At 50.5% G+C, this 20,851-nt stretch overlaps 2 protein-coding genes across 4 annotated transcripts; one reads left to right on the forward strand and one right to left on the reverse strand.

Annotated features, from left to right (window-relative positions):
- Positions 1–823: 823 nt before the first annotated feature.
- Positions 824–14,129, reverse strand: FIZ1 (FLT3 interacting zinc finger 1). Its single transcript, XM_064294285.1, has 3 exons — positions 14,081–14,129; positions 9,390–9,742; positions 824–3,138 (listed from the first exon to the last, which is right to left on the reverse strand). Exons 2-3 carry the CDS (start codon positions 9,705–9,707, stop codon positions 1,927–1,929), a joined length of 1,530 nt encoding a protein of 509 aa, XP_064150355.1. The 5' UTR covers positions 9,708–9,742; positions 14,081–14,129; the 3' UTR covers positions 824–1,926.
- Positions 14,130–14,796: 667 nt separating this feature from the next.
- On the forward strand, positions 14,797–20,713 carry ZNF524 (zinc finger protein 524). Of its 3 annotated transcripts, XM_064294288.1 has the most exons (3): positions 14,995–15,088; positions 18,161–18,233; positions 18,407–20,713. In XM_064294288.1, exon 3 carries the CDS (start codon positions 18,446–18,448, stop codon positions 19,229–19,231), a length of 786 nt encoding a protein of 261 aa, XP_064150358.1. In that variant the 5' UTR covers positions 14,995–15,088; positions 18,161–18,233; positions 18,407–18,445; the 3' UTR covers positions 19,232–20,713. The 3 variants fall into 3 exon arrangements, with proteins under 3 accessions (XP_064150359.1, XP_064150357.1, XP_064150358.1); XM_064294289.1 differs by lacking the exons at positions 14,995–15,088; positions 18,161–18,233 and adding an exon at positions 14,797–14,906; XM_064294287.1 differs by lacking the exon at positions 18,161–18,233 and having other exon boundaries at positions 14,978–15,088.
- The last annotated feature ends 138 nt before the right edge of the window (positions 20,714–20,851 follow it).

The raw sequence follows: 20,851 nt of genomic DNA on the forward strand, positions 1-20,851 counted from the left end.
AATCCTTGACAACTTCAATCTTTTCTCCATTTATCATAATGTTGTTCATTGGTCCAGTTGTGAGGATTTTTGTTTTCTTTATGTTGAGGTGCAATCCATACTGAAGGCTGTGGTCTTTGATCTTTATTAGTAAGTGCTTCAAGTCCTCTTCACAGAGGGCTCCTGACCTTATGAAATTACTTTCTTCATTTTTTTTTTGTTTGTTTCTTAATCGCTATCTTCGCCACCACCAGCCTCACACGCTAGAATATAAACTCCATGAGGGCCGGAATGATCTGCTCAGCAGTGGATCCCCATGGGAGGTATAGTGGCTGGCATGGAATAAATACATGAATACAACCTAAAGTGTAAGGAGACAATCTATAAGGCCGACCCTTTCTTTGGTGGGCAGTTCCTAACTAAAGGGGGCGAATGAAGCATCTAAAGTACACCTTTTGTTGCTTAAAAAAAGAGGCTGAAGTGTGGGACCTCTTCCAAAATAGGGGCTTGTATCTAAGGGAGCATTTTGTTTTCTAGAGGGCGTGCCTGGCTCCTAGGGGGTGTACCCAGTTTCTAGGGGACTTGGATGGTGTTGGGAGGGCAGCCTGTTTTCTAGAGAGCATGCCTGATTCATAGGGGGTGTATCCCATCTGTTGGATGGATTTTGCGTTTAAGGGGCAGGGTTCCATTTAAATGGGACTTAAACCGTCTCTGGTTGTATGGGTGATGTAAGGGCTCAAAAATTCTAGACAGCGAGTAAAGATCTGTCTACATTTAGCGAGCCAGGCCTATGCCAGAGAGGTGTATTCCCCACCCCCTCAAGGATCAGAAAATGAGCCAGCAGTTGACAGGACGAGGTTTATTGGGGTTCTGGAGACATTGGGGAGTGGGGTGAGGTTGAGGCTCACGGAGGAGGGGAGGCGGAAACCCTAACCAAGCCCCCCTTCCCCTTGGGGTTGGGAGGGACACAGAAACAAACCGACAGAGATGGAAAGAGGGACAGGTGCTACCGCAGAGCAGGAGGGCAGCACCAACGCCCAGACCCTCCCCCCTCAGACAAGTTCACAGGTTGGGTAGCCACGTGGACCGGTCCACTCTACAGGAAGGGGAGGAGTGTCTGCCTGATTCGGTCTAAGGAGGGTGGGGCGCTGGACACCACCTGGACCAGTCCATTCCAAGTGGACAAGGGTGTGTGTACCTAGACCAGTCATTCTACTGGGCAGGGAGACTTGGAGCCAGCCTATTTTAGTGTTCGGGGGTGGGGAAGATCTTTAGGGATGCCCCATTCTGCAGTAGGAGAAGGAGACCTAATCTGAAGGGAGAGGTGTCAGGGAGCATCTATCCTGGTCCTCTTTAGGCATAGGGAATGAAATGGGAGAAAGCAGATTCCAGCGGTATCCATTTTCTGGGATCACTACCACAGGGACTCTGGTGGGTAGCATTTGGAGGGGAGGAAACCAGGGAAATTTCAGGATATGGCCCTTCCACATTCTCCAGACCAAGGTCATTGGGAATGATGGCTCACAGGGAGTTGGGTGGTCTTCCCTTGGGCGCGGCCGTCTTTTATTAGTAGGGCCTTCAAGATGAGGGGGTGCTTGTGGGGGACCCGGCTCTCGTTCCTAAGTTCCCCCAGCCTAGGGGCCTGTTGATTTGGGGGTGCCCTGCTCCACATTCCAGGGGCCTCAAGCTCAGGAGTCTCTCCATAGTTTTGGGGGCCCCTAACTCTTATATTCCAGTACTCCCTTGCTAAGGAGTCTCTTGGTTTATTTGCGGTCCCCATGTGTGTCCAGGTCCCCCTAACTCAGGGGCCTGTATCGGTGTTGGTGGCCCCATCTCTCCAGCAAGGGTCCCCTCGGCTCAGGGCCTGTGTCTAGATTTGGGAGGTCCTCTGGCCTGGGCCTTGAGTGCGGTGCCTCGGAATGGGTAGGTCGAGGCCAAGCAGCCGTTTCAGTCCATGCCCCGGTGCAGCTTCAGGTGGCGCGAGAGGTTGCTGAGCGTGATAAAGCCCTTGCCGCAGATGTGGCAGGGGAAGGGCCGCTCGGTGCCGTGCAGCAGCCGATGGCGCTTGAGGTAGCACTCATGGCGGAAGAACTTGCCGCACTCGAGGCACGGGAACGGCTTCTCGCCCGTGTGCACGAGCACATGCCGCTCCAGGTCGCGAGGCGAGCGGAACAGCTTCTCGCACTCAGAGCACCCAAATATCTTCTTGCCCCGGCTCGAGCCCGACGCAGGCTCCCCGGACGCCTGCTCCCCCTCCGGGGCCATTGCCGCGGCCGCTACAGCCTCCTCGCCATCGCCCTCGCCGTGGCTGGCACGCCTGTGCTCCTCCAGGGCAGCCAGGGCCGCATACAACGCCCCACAGTGGCCGCAGCCGTAGGTGGCAGGACCAGAGTGCGCCTCCAGATGGCTAGCGAGGGCCCCGGCTGATGCGAAGAAGGTCCCGCAGTCACACTGGTACAGGGTGTCTTCCGAAGGCTCGGTGGCCGCCGGGGGCGCAGGGGCCTCACCACCACTCTCGGGGAATAGCGCCCCCAGCTCAGGCACGCCATCCCCCGCGGGTCCCAGGGGCAGGCCGTCGTCCCAGGCTGGAGGCGCGTCACCCGCCTCTGGGGCACCCTGCTCGCTGGTAGCCTCAGGCTCCACCACAGCTCCCGCGCCCCAGGCCTGGGCCGAAGGGGGTGCACCGGACCCCTGCAGGTCGTGCGTCAGCTTGTGCCGCTCAAGCAGCGCCGGCGCGTTGAAGTCACGCTCGCAGCGAGGGCACTTGAAGGGCTTCACATCAGTGTGTGCCGCCCAGTGTGCTGCCAGCTCGCGGCCATGGTCGAAGCGCCGAGCACAAGCCCCGCAAGCAAAAGGAGGCAGTGAGGCCGCAGCCGCGGCCGCTGCCTCCTCAGCCAGCCCCCAGCTGACCGGGCCTGCACCTGTGCCCTCCGGACCCTCACCACCACTCCCTCCCGCACCCCCACACACCGAGCAGGGCCCCACGTTGCAGCAGGCAGAGCAGGGCGCGCTCAGGCCAGGCAGGCCCGGGCCTGCCTGCAGAGGAGATGGGAGCACTCCCCGGTGCTGGCGCTTGAGATGACGACCCAAGCTGGACCGTGACGAGAAGCGGAGCTCGCAGACCAGGCAGCAGTAGGGCTTCTCACCAGTGTGGACGACCTAGGAAAGCGGGAGGAAAAGGGCTCTGTCAGGGCAATGGCCCAGCCTACAAGGCAGATGTCTGGACTCCCGAGGGATGGGGCACCAACTCCTTGTCACAGTCTACAAGATCATATTCTATCTGGTTCTTTTTTACTTTTTTAGACTTTGTTTTATATATATATATATCCCAGCATTTGCCAGTTCAACTTTTCAGCCCAATTCTCTCACTCCTGCTCTCTGCTTTGGGCCACATGGGCATTCTTTCAGTTCTCAAAAAGGAGTCTCTTCCAGCCTCCCAACTTTTACACATGCTGTTCCCTCAAACCCAGAAATTTCCGCCTGCTGGCTAAGTCTTAATTCACTATGACTCACTAGGAGAGCTTTAAGTAATTAGACTCTGGGAACTGACAGACTTGGGTTCAAATTTCAGCTGTCTTCTGCTCACCATGAAACCTTGGGTAAATAAGTTCCCATCTCTGGGCCTTTGCTTTTCTCCTCTGTAAAATGGGTACAATAAAATGGGTCATCTCACAGAGTTGTTGTGAAAGGCTGAAATCATCACAAAATAATTGCTCAGGTCATAACCCAAGAAAACCCACTGCTATCAGGTAGATTCTGACTCATAGTGACCCTATAAGACGGATTAGAACTGCCCCACAGGGTTTCCAAGGCCGTAATCTTTACAGAAGCAGACTGCCACATCTTTCTCCCTTGAAGTGGCTAACCTTTTGATCAGCAGCCGAACGCTTATCAACTGTGCCTCCAGGGCTCCTTGCGATTGAGGAACTGAGTTTTAAATTTTATTTAATTAAATTGCCATCTGTGCCTAAGGACTCCCATATTAAACAGCACACATCTGGAGGGTCAGAGAAGACAGCCCTGGGAGGGGGCATCTTCCGCCCCACAAGCACTTCTAGCATGAGCTCCAGTTACTGAGGGGCTGGGGTCATAGTCCTCAAGAGTATCAGGGCAGGAGAAGGGGTTCTGCACCAAAGCACAAATATTGATGCCTGGGCCCCACTGACAGGGAATCAGAATCTCCTGAGTGGGAGTCCAGGAATCTGTATTTTTTTCCTGAGGCACAGCCAGGAATGCCGGCAGGGCAGGCCTGTGTCTTCCAGAGGCTTCCACTGGTATTCGCCCTTGTGGTTTATTTGTTGTTGTTGGGTGCCGTTTAGTTGACTCTGACTCATAGCAACCCCATGTGACCAAGCAGAACTGCCCAATAGGGTTTTCTTGACTGTAATCTTTACGCAAGCAGCTGAGAACTTACCTGTTGTGACACCAGTGCCCCTCATGGTTTATTTAAGACACCTTAAATGGTAGAATGAGATTTTATTTGAGTGTAGAGCCCTATCTATTAATTGGTAATGGCTGCTTGGAGAGCTGTTGGGAGGACTGTGAGGCTCAATGAGAAAGAGTGCAGTGATTGATTGGTAATGTCTACCAGGGGCACGGACCTGAAAAAGCAGCAGGAAGTCCTATTCATTTGCCATCTGTCATGGATTGAATTGTGTCCCCCCAAAATATCTATCAACTTGGCTAGGTCATGATTTCCAGTATTGTACGGCTATCATTTTATCATCTAAGGTGATTTCCCTATGTGTTGTAAATCCTATCGCTTTGATGTAATAAGATGGATTAGCGGCAGTTATAGTGATGAGATCTATAAGATTAGATAGTGTCTTAAACTAATCTCTTTTGAAATATAAGAAAGAAGTGAGCAGAGAGACATGGGGACCTCATACTACCAAGAAAGCAGTGCCGGGAACAGGGTGCATCCTTTAGACCTGAGGTTCCTGTGCTGAGATGCCCCCAGACCAGGGGAAGACTAATGACAAGGACCTTCCTTGAGAGCTGACATAGACAGAAAGCCTTCCCCTGGAGCCAGAACCCTGAACTGGGACTTCTAGCCTCCTGGACTGTGAGAGAATAAACTTCTCTTTGTTAAAGCCATTCCCTTGTGGTATTTTCTATTATAGCAGCACTAGATGACTAAAACACCATCCTAGCCATTGAGTTCGTTCCAGCTCACAGGGGCCCTACACACAATAGAACAAAACACTGCCTGGTCCTGCACCATCACCTCAATCATTGCTATGTTTAGGCCATTATTGTAGCCACTGTGTCAATACATCTTGTTGAAGGTCTTCCTCTTTTTCACTGACTCTCTATTTTACCCAGCATGATGTCTTTCTCCAGGGACTGGTCCCTCCTGATAACACATCCAAAGTACATGAGACAAAGTCTCACCATCCTCACTTCTGGGGAGCAATTTTACCCTGGCTCTGGATAGAGTTAAGTGACTGTAGTATAGCCCAAGAGCAGTGAACTCTATCATTTATTCTCTTCTTCATCTGACTTCAGGGCTGACCTCAGGGCCTTTGTACATGCTATTGCTGTACTCTCTGCCTGGAATGCTCTTTCCAATGGCAGGCTCTTCCTTTATTCTCTAAGCCCCAGTTTATCTGCCAGCTCTTCAGAAAACCTGCCCTGAATCTAGGTCTCCAGCTCACCACACTTCATCACACCTGTCCTCTCCCCTCAGTACTTAGGGCTCATGTCACACTTAGTAACTACATCTGGAAGTCCCTGAGTGGTGTAAACGGTTAATGCGCTCAGCCGCAAACAAAAAGGTTGGAGGTCTGAATCCACCCAGAGGCAACTTGGAAGAAAGACATGGCGATCTACTTCTTAAAAATTGGCCATTGAAAACTCTATCTATGCGAGCATTATGCTCTTTTAAGATCTATCTTTATGGAATCAAATTCACAAGAGCAACTCTTATATAGGAGCTTTAGGGGGCAGTGAGTTTACGTTAATGGAGGAAGAACAACTCAGGGGAGGAGGGTGAGAGTGGTTGCATAACCCAAAGAACGTAAACAATGTCACTGAAATGTACATGTAGAAACTCAAATTGGTATATGTTTAGCTGTGTATATTCTCAACAACAAAAATAAGATAAATAATTTAAAAAAAAACCCAAAAACTCCATAGAGCTCTTTTATATGTGCTCTCTTATATTTCAAAACAGAGTTGACTCAATGGCAACTGGGGAACTATATCTAACTTGTGTGTTATCTGTCTCCCCACGAGATAAAAACCAAAACCAAATCAGTTGCCCTCCGGTTGATTCCAACTCATGGCAACCCTGCGTGTGTCCGAGTAGAACTGTGCTCCATAAGGTTTTCAATGGCTGATTTTTTGCAAGTAGATCACCAGGCTTTTCTCCCAAGGCACCTCTGGGTGGATCTGAACTGCCAGCCTTTCAGTTAGCGGCCACTTGGCTGCTAACCATTTGCACCACACAGGGACTACCCCAGCAGATAAGGACTGGGCAAATAGGGATCATATTGGTCTTCCTCACTGCTAGATTTCCAGTACCTGGCACATAGGCTAAAACCCTGTACCCTCCAGCCTTCTCCCGTGACACACTGCCCCTTGTTTTCTGTGCTCCGGTCCTCCTCCAGTTCCTCAAAAGCCGGCCTCGCTTCTTGAAAGTGCATGTCCCATTCCCGGGCCCTGAACAGCTCATTCCCACCCCCATCATTTCTCTTCCTTGTTGTTGTTGCTGTTGTTAGGTGCCATCGAGTTGCTTCCGACTCATACCGACCCTATGTACCACAGAATGAAACACTGCCCAGTCCTACGCCATCCCCACAAGCATTGTTATGCTTCAGCCCATTATTGCAGCCACTGTGTCAATCCACCTCGTTGAGGGTCTTCCTCTTTTCCACTGACTCTACTCTGCCAAGCATGATGTCCTTCTCCAGGGACTGATCCCTCCTGATAACATGTCCAAAATACGTAAGATGCAGTCTCGCCATTCTGGCTTCTAAGGAGCATTCTGGTTGTACCTCTTCCAAGACAGATTTGTTCGTTCTGTTGGCAATCCATGGTATATTCAACATTCTTCACCAACACCACAATTCAAAGGCATCAATTCTTTTCATTCATTGTCCAGCTTTCACATGCATATGATGTGATTGAAAATACCATGGCTTGGGTCCGGCACACCTTAGTTTTCAAGGTGACATCTTTGCTCTTCAACACTTTAAAAAGGTCCCTTACAGCAGATTATTTGCCCAATGCAATGCGTCTTTTGATTTCTTGACCCCCGCTTCCTGGGTGTTGATTGTGGATCCAAGTAAAATGAAATCTTTGACAACTTTAGTCTTTTCTCCATTTATGTGGAGCCACATCTCCATGATGTGGCTTATTGGTCCAGGTGTGAGGACTTTTGTTTTCTTTATATTGAGGTGTAATCCATACCAAAGGCTGTGGTCCTTGATCTTGTCAGTAACTGCTCCAAGTCCTCTCCACTTTCAGCAAGCAAGGTCGTGTCATCTGCATAGCGCAGGTTGTTAATGAGTCTTCCTCCAATCCTGATGCCCCGTTCTTCACATAGTCCAGTGTCTCAGATTATCTGCTTTTTGTTCTTCAGGGGCAGCTCATCACCACCTTTTTCTCTGGCCAACCATCCCTGGCCCCATCCACGAACCAAATTACTTCAGCTATCTCTTGTATTGACCTCAGAGTACTGTTACCCTCTGTTCTCACATGTATCTGTTACAATTTAACATTTATTAACCTGACTGTCCAGTGACTGTCTCCCCCACTAGACTGGTGGCTCTAGGAGGCTATGACATAGGTGGACTAGGTCTGTTTTTGTTGTTGTTAGTTGCCATCGAGTCAACTCTGACTCAAGGCAACCCCACGTGTGCAGGGTAGAACTGCTCCATTGGGTTTTCAAGGCTGTGACCTTGCAGAGACAGATCACCAGGCCTCTCTTCCCAGGTATCTTCTGCTGGTGGTTTTGAACTGCCAACCTTTTGGTTAGCAGTTGATTACCTTAACCACTGCACCACCACGGCTCCTCAGGATACCAAAAACTAAACCCACTGCCGTTGAGTCAATTGTGACTCATAGCAATCCTACAGGACTGAGTAGAACTGCCCTATAGGGTTTCCAAGGAGTGGTTGGTGGATTCGAACTGCTGACCTTTTGGTTAGCAGCTGAGCTCTTAACCACTATGCCCCTAGGGCACCAAAGTAGCCCTTAACTCTCCACAATTTACTCCAACATATGGAACTGTCTTTTTATTTCCCTCCCAGCTCTTCTCTCTTTCTAGAACATTATCCCCTATGTATTTGCATTCTCCTTCGTCACCTACACGTCTACGGACCTCCTTCACTGGAGTGTAAGCTCTATGAAGGCATGGACTTTATTATTTTTACACTGACAACCCAACTAGACACAGGGTTATCAGTTGCCATTGAGTCGATTCCAACACATGGCAACCCCACATGTGCAGAGTAGAACTGCGCTCCATAGGGTTTTCAAGGCTGTGACCTTTTGGAAGTAGATTGCCAGGCCTTTTTCCAAGGTGCCTCTGGGTGTATTTGAACCACCTACCTTTCCTTTAGTAGCCCAGCACTTAACCGTTTCTGCCACCCAGGGACTCCTGGACACAGGGTGTTGGTTTTGTTGAGTGCTGTCTAGTCGATTCTCATCTTTAGAGACCGCATACGACAGAATAGAACTACCCCATAGGGCTTTCTTGGCTGTAATCTTTACAGAAACAGATTGGCAATTCTTTCTTCCACAGAGCTGCTGGGTGGGTTCAACCTGCCAACCTTTCGGTTAGCTGCCAGGCACTTAACCGTTGTGCCACCAGGGCTCCTTAGAGCACAGGGCTGGCATTCAATAAATAAGTGTTGAGTAAAGGAATGGACTGTGAGAATATGTGATAAATCTACTTAGAAAACAGTAAGGAAATGATAAAATTGCAGCTACTGGGGTTCCTGGGGGGTACTGGCAAGGGTGGTGGGAGAGGGGAGGAACATATAACTGGAGCTAATTTACTATGGTAGAGTCCCTGGGAGGTGCAAACAGTTAATCGCTGGATAACTAACCAAAAGGTTGGTGGTTCAAATCCACCTAGCGGCACCCTTGGAAGAAAGGCCTGGCAATCTGCTTCTAAAAGATCACAACCTTGAAAACCCTGTGGAGCACAGTTCTACTCTGTGCACACGGGGTGGCCATGAGTCAGAACTGACTTGTTGGCCACTAACAACGATTTACTAAGAATGTTCCAGCTTTTGTGTTAGGTGGTGGCAGAAAGGGAAATACCTTAAGCTTTGACTTAAGGGTGCTTTGCTGGGGAAGAAAGGACTTTCCAAGGGAAAGAGGAGGGGTGAGTCGGCCTGTGGCCATCTGCTTTTTTCCCAGATGAAAGTGGGGTGGCCTGGGGGATCTGGAAGACTCACCTGGTGGTGCAGGAGGCCTGTGGAGTCTCGGAAGCCCTTGGGGCAGGCGGAGCAACGGTAGGGTCGCTCGCCAGTATGGGAGCGCAGGTGGTTAGCCAGGTTGAAGCTGTGCTTGAAGCCTTTGCCACAACGTGGACACGCATGGGGTTTGAGCGCTGTGTGCCGTGCAAAGTGGCGCCGCAGGTCTGAGCGGTAGCGGAAGCTCTTGCCACACTCGCTGCAGTGGAACGGGACCCGGGGGGCAGCCGCAGGTGTGGCTGGGGCTGGTGTGGGAGCTGGGGCGGGGGTCGGGGGCGCTGGCAGCAAGGTGTCGTCCATGGTGATGGGAGGGCGGTGGTGGGTGGGGCCTCTCTCTGGAGTAGGGAGGAGACACAGGTCAGATGAGGGGTCATTTCCCCATCAGTCCTCCCCTCCTGCGCTCTTTGGGCTCACAGGCCCATCACCTGTCCTGTGGGAGACCGTCCCACTGCTCTCCATGCCAAGCCCCTCCCACTCTCCTTTAAGCCCCTCCCACTCTCTTATAAAGGCTTCTCTCACTCCTCATTCATTTCCCAATCTTCCTGATTGCTGGCACGTCCCTTCTACTCCAGAGTCTGATTTTAAGCCCCTCCTACTCCTTGCTAATGGACTACTCACTCCTTTGTAAGCCTGTCCCACGCTTGCTTAGGTTCCACCCATATGGCCCAACTGTTCCCTAAGCATCTGTGTTCCTTGCCAAGCACCTTACCCTCCTGAAGTCCCTCACACCCCACTAAACTTCTCCCACCCCCACTAAGCCCCTATCACTTCTCAATAAATCACTCCCACTTCCGGCCATGCCAACCTACCTTCACTAAGCCCCTCCCACTGCTCTATAACCCCCTCCCACACCTCGCCAACCCTACTACTAATCCCCTAAGCCCCTACCACTGTTCACCAAGCCTCTCCTACTCGCCAAGCCCCTCCCACTCAACACCAAGCCCCTCTTCTCTATAAGCCCCTCCCACTCCTCACAAAGCCTACCTCCTCATCAAGCCCCTCCCACTCAATAAACCCCTCTCTCCTTGCCAAGCCCCTTCTACTCTTCAGTAAGCCCCTCCTAATTCTCACTGAAGAAAATTAAAACAAGTCCATGAGAGCCAAAGTACTAACCTTGAGTATATCCCACCTGAATTTAGAGACCATCTGAAGAATAGATTTGACTCACTCAACAAAAATGACCAAAGACCAGATGAATTGTGGGATGACATCGAGGACATCATACATGAAGAAAGCAAGAGGTCATCAAAAATACAGGAAAGAAAAGACCAAAACGGATATCAGAAGCGGCTCTGAAACTTGCTCTTGAATGTAGAGTAGCTAAAGCAAATGGAAGAAATGATGAAGTCAAAGAGCTGAACAGAAGATTTAAAAGGGTGGCTCAAAAAGACAAAGTATTATAATGAAATCTGCAAAGACCTGGAGTTAGAAAACCAAAAGGAAAGAATATGTTTGGCATTTCTCAAGTTGAAAGAACTGAAGAAAAAAAAAATTCAAGCCTTGAGTTGCAACTCTGAAGGATTCTATGGGTAAAATATTGAATGACACAGAAAGCATCAAGGGAAGATGGAAGGAATACACAGAGTCACTGTACCAAAAAGAACTGGTTGATGTTCAACCATTTCAGGAGGTAGCATATGATCAAGAACCAGTGGTATTGAAGGAAGAAGCCCATGATACACTGAAGGCATTGGCAAAAAACAAAGCTCCAGAAATTGATGGAATACCAATTGAGATGTTTCAACAAATAGATGCAACACTGGAAGCGCCCACTTGTCTAGGCCAAGAAATCTGGAAGATAGCTACCTGCCCAACTGACAGGAAGAGATCTATATTTGTGCCCATTCCAAAGAAAGGTGATTCAACAGAATACAGAAATTATCAAACAATATTATTAATATCATGCACAAGCAAATTTTTGCTGAAGATAATTTAAAAATGGTTGCAGCAGTACATCAACAGGGAACTTCCGGAAATTCAAGCCAGATTCAGAAGAGGATGTGGAATGAGGGGTATCATTGCTGATGTCCAATAGATCTTGGCTGAAAGCAGAGAATATCAGAAAGATGTTTACCTGTGTTTTATTGACTATAGAAAGGCATTTGGCTGTGTGGATCATAACAAACTATGGATAACACTGTGAAGAATGGGAATTCGAGAACACTTAATTGTGCTCATGAGGAACATGTTCTTAGACCAAGAGGCAGTCGTTCAAACAGAACAAGGGGATACTGCATGGTTTCAAATCAGGAAAGGTGTGCATCAGGGTTGTATCCTTTCACCATACTTATTTAATCTGTATACTGAGAAAATAATCCAAGAAGCTGGACTATGTGAAGAAGAATGTGGCATCAGGACTGGAGGAAGATTCATTAACAACCTGTAAGAAGCAGATGACACAACCTTGCTTGCTAAAAGAGGAATGGAAGCACTTACTGATGAAGATCAAAGACCCAGCCTTCAGTATGGATTACACCTCAACATAAAGAAAACAAAAATCCTCACATCTGGACCAATAAGCAATATCATGATAAACGGAGAAAATACTGATGTTGTAAAGTATTTCATTTTACTTGGATCCACAATCAACACCCATGGGAGCAGCAGTCAAGGAATCAAACGACATATGGCAATGGGCAAATCTGCCACAAAAGACCTCTTTAAAATGTTCAAAGGTAAACATGTCATTTTGAGGACTAAAGTGTGCTTGACCCAAGCCATGGTATTTTCAAATACCTTATATGTATGCAAAAGCTGAACAATGAATAAGGAAGACCTAAGAAGAATTGATGACTTTGAATTATGGTGTTCATGAAGAATATTAAATATACCATGGACTGCCAGATAAATGAACAAATCTGTCTTGGAAGACGTACAGCCAGAATGCTTCTTAGAAGCAAGACTTAGTCTCATGTACTTTGGACATGTTATCAGGAGGGACCAGTCCCTGGAGAAGGACATTATGCTTAGTAAAATAAAGGGTAAACACAAAAGAAAAAGACTCTCTATGAGATGGATTGACACAGTGGCTGCAACAATGGGCTCAAGGATGTGAGGATGGTGCAGAACTAGGTAGCAGTCTGTTCTGTTGTACACAGGGTCGCTATAAGTTGGAACCCACTCAACAGCACCTAACAACACCACCACTCCTTACCAAGCCTACCACTCCTCACTAAGCACCCCCACTCCTTGCCAAGCCCTCCACTCCTTACCAAGCCCTTCATTCCTGGCCGAGCTCCTCCCACTCTCCACCAAGCCCCACCTGCTCCTCAGTAAGATCTTCCTACTTCCAAATAAGCCCCTCCCACTCTTCTTTGAAGCTGACTACTAAGTGATACAATTGCTTCAACAAAGAGCTCAAGCATCACAACCCTTGTGAAGATGGCACAGGACTGGGCAGTGTTACGTTCTGTTGTACATAGGGTCGCTATGAGTCGGAACGGACTCCATTGCCCCTAAGAACAACAACAACTAAGTGAATGAGAGGAGAAAAGTTTGAAGGTAGGGACACTTGTGTCACCCATCCAGGGCCACCAGAACCAGTCCTGTAACCAACAAAAACTCTCTCAATCTACAAAATGGGAATAATAGTAGCACCTACCTTATAGAGTGGTTGTGAGGATTAAGCAAAATGTGGCAATGTGAGTGCAATGTGCTTACTTAGCTCAGTGCATAATAAAGACTCAATAAGTAAGCTGTTTTGGTTACTAGTGTTCTGTAAGTCCCACCATGATTTTGTTAAGTTTATCTGACTTCTTGGAGCCCCTTTCTTCTCCACTAAGTCTTGCCTCCAAAACTCCGCCCTCAAATAAGCCCCACCCTTTCCCAAACCTCCATTCAGCAACTTGCAGTTTTCTCACCCCTTTCCCTCTAATAAGTCCCTCCCTTTCTCCTCTAAACCCCTTTGCCTGCAAATTAATTCTGACTCATAACAACCCCATGTGCTATAGAATAGAATTGCTCTAAAGGGTCTTCCTTGCTGTAATCTTGCCAGGCCTTTCCTCCCCAGCACCACCGACCTTTCAGTTAGGTGAACAGAAACCATTTATGTCACTCGGGGACTACTTCTCTAACAACCTCTAAATTATACATCTAAGCCCCGCTCCCTCACCATGTCCACCTGCCTTCTCTAACCTACACCTGTAGACAACCTCACCCCTTCTACTCTAAGTTCCTCCCACCCAACCCGAGTCCCATTTCCCTACTAAGCCTCAATGAGACTTCTTCCACCCTTCAACCTAGGACTCTCCCATCATTCTTTGTAAGTCACGCCCCTTTATAAAACCCACCCCTTTTGCCTAAGCTCCTCCCATATCTTACCCACAGCGCAGTTCCCTCCACCAAGTCCCTCCCATTTTCACTATAAGCCACGCCCCCATCAGGCTCCTCCTTATCCTCCACTTAAGCCCCGCCTTCTTCCACACCCTGCAGCCTACGGTGCTGCTCTCCAGCGCCCAAGACCGCTCCAGGCCCCAAGCCCCAAGAACTGGCCTTTTGTGCCCCTCCCCCTGTCCCTAAAACGTGCGGGCCTCGGGCGGACGAGGCGGAGGAAGGGCAGGCGGGATCCGGGGTCAGGCGAGTCCACCTCACTCATAGGGAGGGGGGGTTATGGAGACCTGGAGCGGCCCCGGGAGGCCGGGGAAGTTGGTCGGCTTTCCTCTTATATTACTTACACCTCCCTCTGGGCGCCGACATTTTGGGCAGCGGGGTAGCGTCACTTCCACCCGGGGGGCCTCTCGACTTCCGCCTCGGCCCCTCCTTACTGCCCCTTCTTCCCGCCCTCTTGGCTCCCGCTTCCCCACTCCCGCCCTTCTCCCTCTTTTCCTTCCCGTTTCTTGCCCTGGAGAAAGTTAGCGAAGCCTGATTGGCGCCATCTTGAGTGAGGGCAGAAGGGAAAGGGGAGGAACACCAGCCGTCATACCGGCTAAGGGCAACGGGCCTGGCACACGGCCTTTTTTCTCTCTGTGGCAACGCTAACAGGTGCCAACGTAAATGGGAGTAGATATGAGTTTCTTGTCCCACCTTCGGACCTTTCCAAGGTAGGCTGTAGAGTTGAAGCACGAGAAGGGAGACATCGAAGACCGCCAACTGCGATTTATAGAAAGGAGGAAAAACCAGGCTCCATCTTGTTCGCTTAGTCTTGGATGGACTTTGAAGCTTAACAGGCACCATGTTAACTACGGGCAGTCGGCAGCCATTTTCCGCGTTTTTCATACATTTTGTGTCTGTTTTTGATTGGGTCACCCCACTGGGTGCTTTGTGGGAGGAAAGACATTTCTGTGTGGTAGGGGTTGTGGTCGTGATGGCAGTGCGGTTATATCCCCAACCGAAAACACGAGTGAAACAAGGGAGGGGCTTGAAACGTCTCCGTTCCATTTCGGCCAAAGGACTGAAACTGATGCGCAGGCGCAGTGTGCCCCTACGGACGTGACCGGGCCTTAGGACCTGGCTGCCTCGGCGAGTCCCCTTTGTTCCCCGCGGGCGCGCAGATCCGACCGGGTAGGGGAGGGAGGGGCCAACAGTTGTCCGCTCCGAGGGGCGGGGCTGGCTCCCGCGCGCCGCCGCCACCGAGGGGCAGGACCCCCCTCCCCCCCGCCCCTTCCCTCGCTCCGGCGCTGTCCCCCTCCTCGCGCGCTCCAGCGCGCGCGCTCACACGCGAGCCCAGGCGACATGCAAATGAGGTACCCGAGAGGCGGGGGTCTCGGGCTGGGAATGCGGAGGGGAGGGAGGGGCGGCCCGGGGCCGCGCGCTCCTCGCGCGCCCCCACACCTGTTCATTGCCCGGCGCTCGCCCAGGCGCGCGCGCGCACGCCGACCTCGCGCCCCACAAGCAGGGCCCGGCGCGCGCGCGCAGACCCCCTCCCCGGCACCTTCTTCGTCCGCGGTTCGGGCGCAGCTCATTGGCCGCCTTCCTCGCAGGGCCCGCCCCACGCGCGCGCCTCACCGCTGGGGGCCAACGGGAGCGCTCCTGGGCGGGGGTGGAGGGGTCGTGGGGGAGTCGAGGGAGCCGTTCCTACTACCCCCCTTCCAGACATCTGGGTTCTAGTCCAGCCACCCACTGGAGCTAACCAGGTCATCATGGAAAAGTGGCTGCTTCTCGCTGGATCTCAGTTTATGTTTAAGGGGGGGGGGTGTAGGTGGCACCTGCAAGACCCTCCTCCTTACTGCACCTGTTCTTTTTTTTTCAATCCCATGCTCCCAATTATATTTTACTTTAAACCCAGCCCCATCTACCCACCGCTTTTTTATGCACACTCATCGACCCAGGCTCTGAGTGGGTCATGGGAATAAGTATGTTCCCGTGATAATGATGGTGGTGGTGGTGGTGGTATATTGAGCACTTGCTAGGTGCCAGGCACGTATGCCCCGTATTTCATTTGCTTCTCTCAACTACCCTGCCAAATACACCCATTTTACAGAATAGGACACTTTGGCTCAGAGAAGCAATTAGTGACCTGCTGAGCCAGATTCACATCTGGGACCGAGGGAGTCGGTCCTCTTGTCTCCTTGGGCCCGTTTCTTTTCACTCCCTGGGACATTGGAGTCAGCAAGATCAGGCTCGAGTCTTGGCCCTGCCAGTTACTGGTGAAGAGAACTTGGACAACTGCCCTGGCTTTCACATGCCTCAGTTTCCCCATTGCAAAATGGGGGTGATGTGCCCTTTTTCAGAGGATTAGTGAGAGGCTTAGCTACTCATGGTGATGGTCCCACCCAACCCACTGCCATCGAGTCGATTCCGACTCATAGCAATCCTATAGGACAGAGTAAAACTGATCCATAGAGTTTCCAAGGAGTGCCTGGCGGACTCGAACTGCCAATCTCTTGGTTAGCAAATGTAGTACTTAACCACCACGCCACCACAGTTTCCATGGTGATGGTAGCAAGGGGTAAAGTCTCCTAAATAATGCTTGTGTACTGCCCACTTTAAGTGTATTCTCATGTCACAGATCCCTGGTGGTGGAATGGTTAGAGAGGCACAGTGGCTAACCGAAAGGTTGGCTGTTGGAACCCACCTAGCCCTTTCATGGGAGAAAAACCTGGTGATCTGCTTCTTTAAAGTTACCCCTTGACATGAAGTTGATTCTAACTTATATCAACCCTATCAGACAGAGTAGAACTGCCACATCTTTCTCCTGTGTCAGCCAAGTACTTAACCACTGCACCACCAGGGCTCCTCCCATAAAGATTGTTGTTGTTGTTAGGTGCCGTCAAGTCGGTTCCAACTCATAGCGACCCTATGTACAACAGAATGAAACACTGCCCGGTCCTGAGCCATCCTTAGAATCGTTGTTATGCTTGAGCTCATTGTTGCACCCACTGTGTCACTCCACCTCGTTGAGGGTCTTCCTCTTTTCCGCTGACCCTGTACTCTGCCAAGCATCATGTCCTTCTCCAGGGACTCATCCCTCCTGACAACATGTCCAAAGTACGTAAGACGCAGTTTCGCCATCCTCGCCTCTAAGGAGCATTCTGGCCACACATCTTCCAAGACAGATTTATTCGTTCTTTTGACGGTCCATGGTATATTCAACATTCTTCACGAACACCACAATTCAAAGGCGTCAACTCTTCTTCAGTCTTCCTTATTCATTGTCCAACTTTCACCTGCATATGATATGATTGAAAATACCATGGCTTGGGTCAGGCACACCTTAGTCTTCAGGGTGACATCTTTGCTCTTCAACACTTTGAAGAGGTCCTTTGCAGCAGATTTGCCCAATGCAATGCGTCTTTTGATTTCTTGACTGCTGCTTCCATGGCTGTTGATTGTGGATCCAAGTAAAATGAAATCCTTGACAACTTCAATCTTTTCTCCATTTATCATGATGTTGCTCATTGGTCCCGTTGTGAGGATTTTTGTTTTCTTTACGTTGAGGTGTAATCCATACTGAAGGCTGTGGTCTTTGATCTTCATTAGTAAGTGCTTCAAGTCCTCTTCACTTTCAGCAAACAAGGTTGTGTCATCTGCGTAATGCAAGTTGTTAATGAGTCTTCCTCCAATCCTGATGCCCCGTTCTTCTTCATATAGTCCAGCTTCTCGTATTATTTGTTCAGCATACAGATTAAATAGGTATGGTGAAAGAATTACAACCCTGACGCACACCTTTCCTGACTTTAAACCAATCAGTATCCCCTTGTTCTGTCCGAACAACTGCCTCTTGATCCATGTAAAGGTTCCTCATGAGCACAATTAAGTGTTCTGGAATTCCCATTCTTCGCAGTGTTATCCATAGTTTCTTATGATCCACACAGTCGAATGCCTTTGCATAGTCAATAAAGATTACAGCCTAGAAAATTCTATGGGGCAATTCTTTGTCACAGGTTGTCAGTATGAATCGAATGTTGACTCAGCAGCATCGAACAACAACAGCTCCTCATATCATGTCTTGTGTGAGTAGGTAGAATGATTAGACCCATTCTGCTGAAGGCTTAACTGAGGCAGAGAAAAGTCATCAGCTAGCCCAAGACCACGGAGATAGTGACAGGCTCAGGATTTGAATTCAAGATGTCTGACTCTAGAGCCCAGACTCTTAAACACTCAAATATATTTCGTCATTGAGGAGTCAGCGTCAAGCATCACTTGGATGAGTCCCCATCTTCTTTCAATCTTGAACCCTTCCCCACTTCTGCCATCAGGAAGGGGGACAAGAACATTTCTGAAGCCTCTATGGCTCTGAGGTTTGATGGACTGTTCGTTTTTAGGCGCCCATTACTGATCTGCACCCTCATTAAACTCTGTGTTCTCTCTTGTAGATTTTTTTTGTTCAACCCAAGCTGATCCTGAACTTCTAGATCAAAGGGAAGCACTAGGGAGCTGTTTAAACTGGTACACAATTATTTGGCTATTTTACCCACACCACGGCTAGATTTATGCATACAGGTGAAATGGCAGCCGTTCCTAACTCAAGAGACTTGGATAGAAAATGGGCAAGGTGTTGGGGCACACCTGGGGTGCCCCAGACCCCTTCTGCACTGACAATGTCCCCTTTCTCCTCCTAGCCCGGCTCCAGTGCCCAGACCCAAGCCCCTCACTGCTCAATGGACACCCCCAGCCCAGACCCGTTGCCTTCGCCTTTGCCTGAGGAGGAAGAGAAACCTCTGGCCTTACCTTCTTCTGTTCCTGGGGGCCGCCGAGGCCGCCGTCCGGGGGGGGCCGCCTCCTCGAAGCCAAAGCTCAAGGCCTCCCTCCCTCGAAAGCGGGGCCGTCCCTCCAAGTCAGGGCAGGAACCCCTGCCGCCCCAGGGGGTGTCATCCCCGGTGGGCAGTAGTGGGGGCAACGACCTCCTGCTGATCGATGACCAGGGTGTGCCCTACACAGTGTCTGAAGGGTCGGCAGTGGTTAGGCCTGAGGGCGCCGGCTCCAAGAAGGCCCCTCACTTCTGCCCAGTCTGCCTGCGGGCCTTTTCCTACCTCTCTGACCTGGAACGCCACAGCATCTCCCACTCAGAGCTGAAGCCGCACGAGTGCAAGGATTGCGGCAAGACCTTCAAGCGGTCCAGCCACCTGAGAAGGCACTGCAACATTCATGCGGGCCTTCGGCCTTTTCGCTGCCCGCTCTGCCCTCGCCGCTTCCGCGAGGCGGGCGAGCTGGCCCACCACCACCGCGTCCACTCTGGGGAGCGCCCCTATCAGTGCCCCATCTGTCGGTTACGCTTCACCGAGGCCAACACGTTGCGGCGCCATGCCAAGCGCAAGCACCCCGATGCCCTGGGGGAACCCCTGTGTCCCCCGGACCCCGGGCCTGACCTGCCGTGGGACAGTGAGACCATCCCGGCCATGGTGGGGACGATTGAAGAGGGGCCGGAGGAGAAAGAGACAGCCTGACCCACAGCCCTGGCCACCCCTCCCCAGGCCAAGTTTAGAGCTGGTGCTGGGCCTGGGCAAGGGGGCCGGGACTCCTTCATTTCTGGTGATCTTCCTGTTGTGGGAGGGTGGGGACTTACACTTCTGGGTCCTGCTGCCTTTTGCCACGCTCCCCCAGACTGATGGGCCTCTGAAGGCAGGGGCCTCCAAAATAAATTTCTGCCTGCTGGCTTCCTGTGTGTGCTCAGTGATGGTGCGACTGACCCTCCCTTCTTCCTTCAAAGATCCCTCCACGTGGACTCCACCCAGATGCGGCTGCAAGTGTGTGGAGTCTGTGAGAACCAAGTCAAGAGCCTCATTAATGCAGCGTCAAAGAGACTCCGAAGCTCTCCCAGTAAATATGCATTCTAAGTAAAACATTGAGCCTTTGGTTCTCCCACTCCAGCCAGAGCCCGGGAAATTCTGCAGCTGCCGCTTGGCCCCAATCTCCTAGTCCTAGGGACCCACTGTTTGGGGAAGGAGAAGCTGAGTGGAGGGTTATGACGGGATAGACAACTTTCACAGGGTTTACAGAGAGAAAGGTGTGGCTTGGAGAAAGGGTGGGGCTAAGGAAGCAGGAGGCAGGGCTGAGACTGAGGAGCTAGGCTTATTGGACAGGAAGGTGAGAGCTATGGGTGGGGCTTGGAAGAAGGCGATGAGAACTAGGGTGGGGTTTTAGGGAGTTTCAGGGTGGAGGGGAAATAATGGGGGTGATTAAGGACTAAGAAGCCCAAGTGGTGCAATGGGTAAGCACTCAGCTGCTAACCAAAAGGTCCTCAATTCAAACCCATCAGCCACTCCGTGGGAGAACCACTAGTACAGCAGTGGTTCTCAAAGTTTCTTATACGTAAGAATCACCTGGGATTTTGTTAAAATGAGATTCTGATTCAGTATATCTGTGGTGCAAATGCAAAATTTCAACAGGGGTTCAAGCCAGAACCAACCAATTTGAAGCCCTGGTTGAGAGCAGATTTTAGGAGAGGTGGGACTTAACTGTTAGGAGGGGCGTCCCAGGACTGGCATGACTTATTCAGGGTACCGAGAGAGAAGGAGGTCTGAGTTCTCTAAGGGAAGTCCTTGAGAGAGGGGGAGGGGCTGATAGAACGGGGTTTGGCTGCTTGGGGTGAGGTGAGTTAGGAGTGAAGCTTCTAGTATATATGCGAGGGGCAGGGCTTACACTGTAAAGTGTGATAAAGCAGTGCTTCTGAAACTTTGGTGTGTGCCAGAATCATCGGAAAGATTTGAAAACACATCACTAGACATTCTCCCAGGGTTTCTGATTCAGTAGGTCTTGGGAAAAGCCCCATGAATTTGTATTTCAAACAAGTTCCCAGGGGACGCTGCTACTGATGCTGCTGGTCCCCTAACCATACTCTGACAAGCACTGATTTATGGGAATGCCTTAAAAAAAAAATTTTTTTTTTTTTTATTAGCAGAGTGAGGCCGAACTTTGGTACAAAAGGTGTGAGGGGGTGGAGCTTAAATGCCATAGGGTGGACGGGGTGGGGCTTAAACACGGGGTGTGGTCCTCATAAGAAACGTTGAGGGGCGGGACTTAAGAAAAACAGGCGGGACTGGGGCGGGGCTTAGGAGACAAAATGG

Source organism: Loxodonta africana, chromosome 11 (genome assembly GCF_030014295.1).
Source record: "Loxodonta africana isolate mLoxAfr1 chromosome 11, mLoxAfr1.hap2, whole genome shotgun sequence".
Lineage (NCBI taxonomy): Eukaryota > Metazoa > Chordata > Mammalia > Proboscidea > Elephantidae > Loxodonta > Loxodonta africana.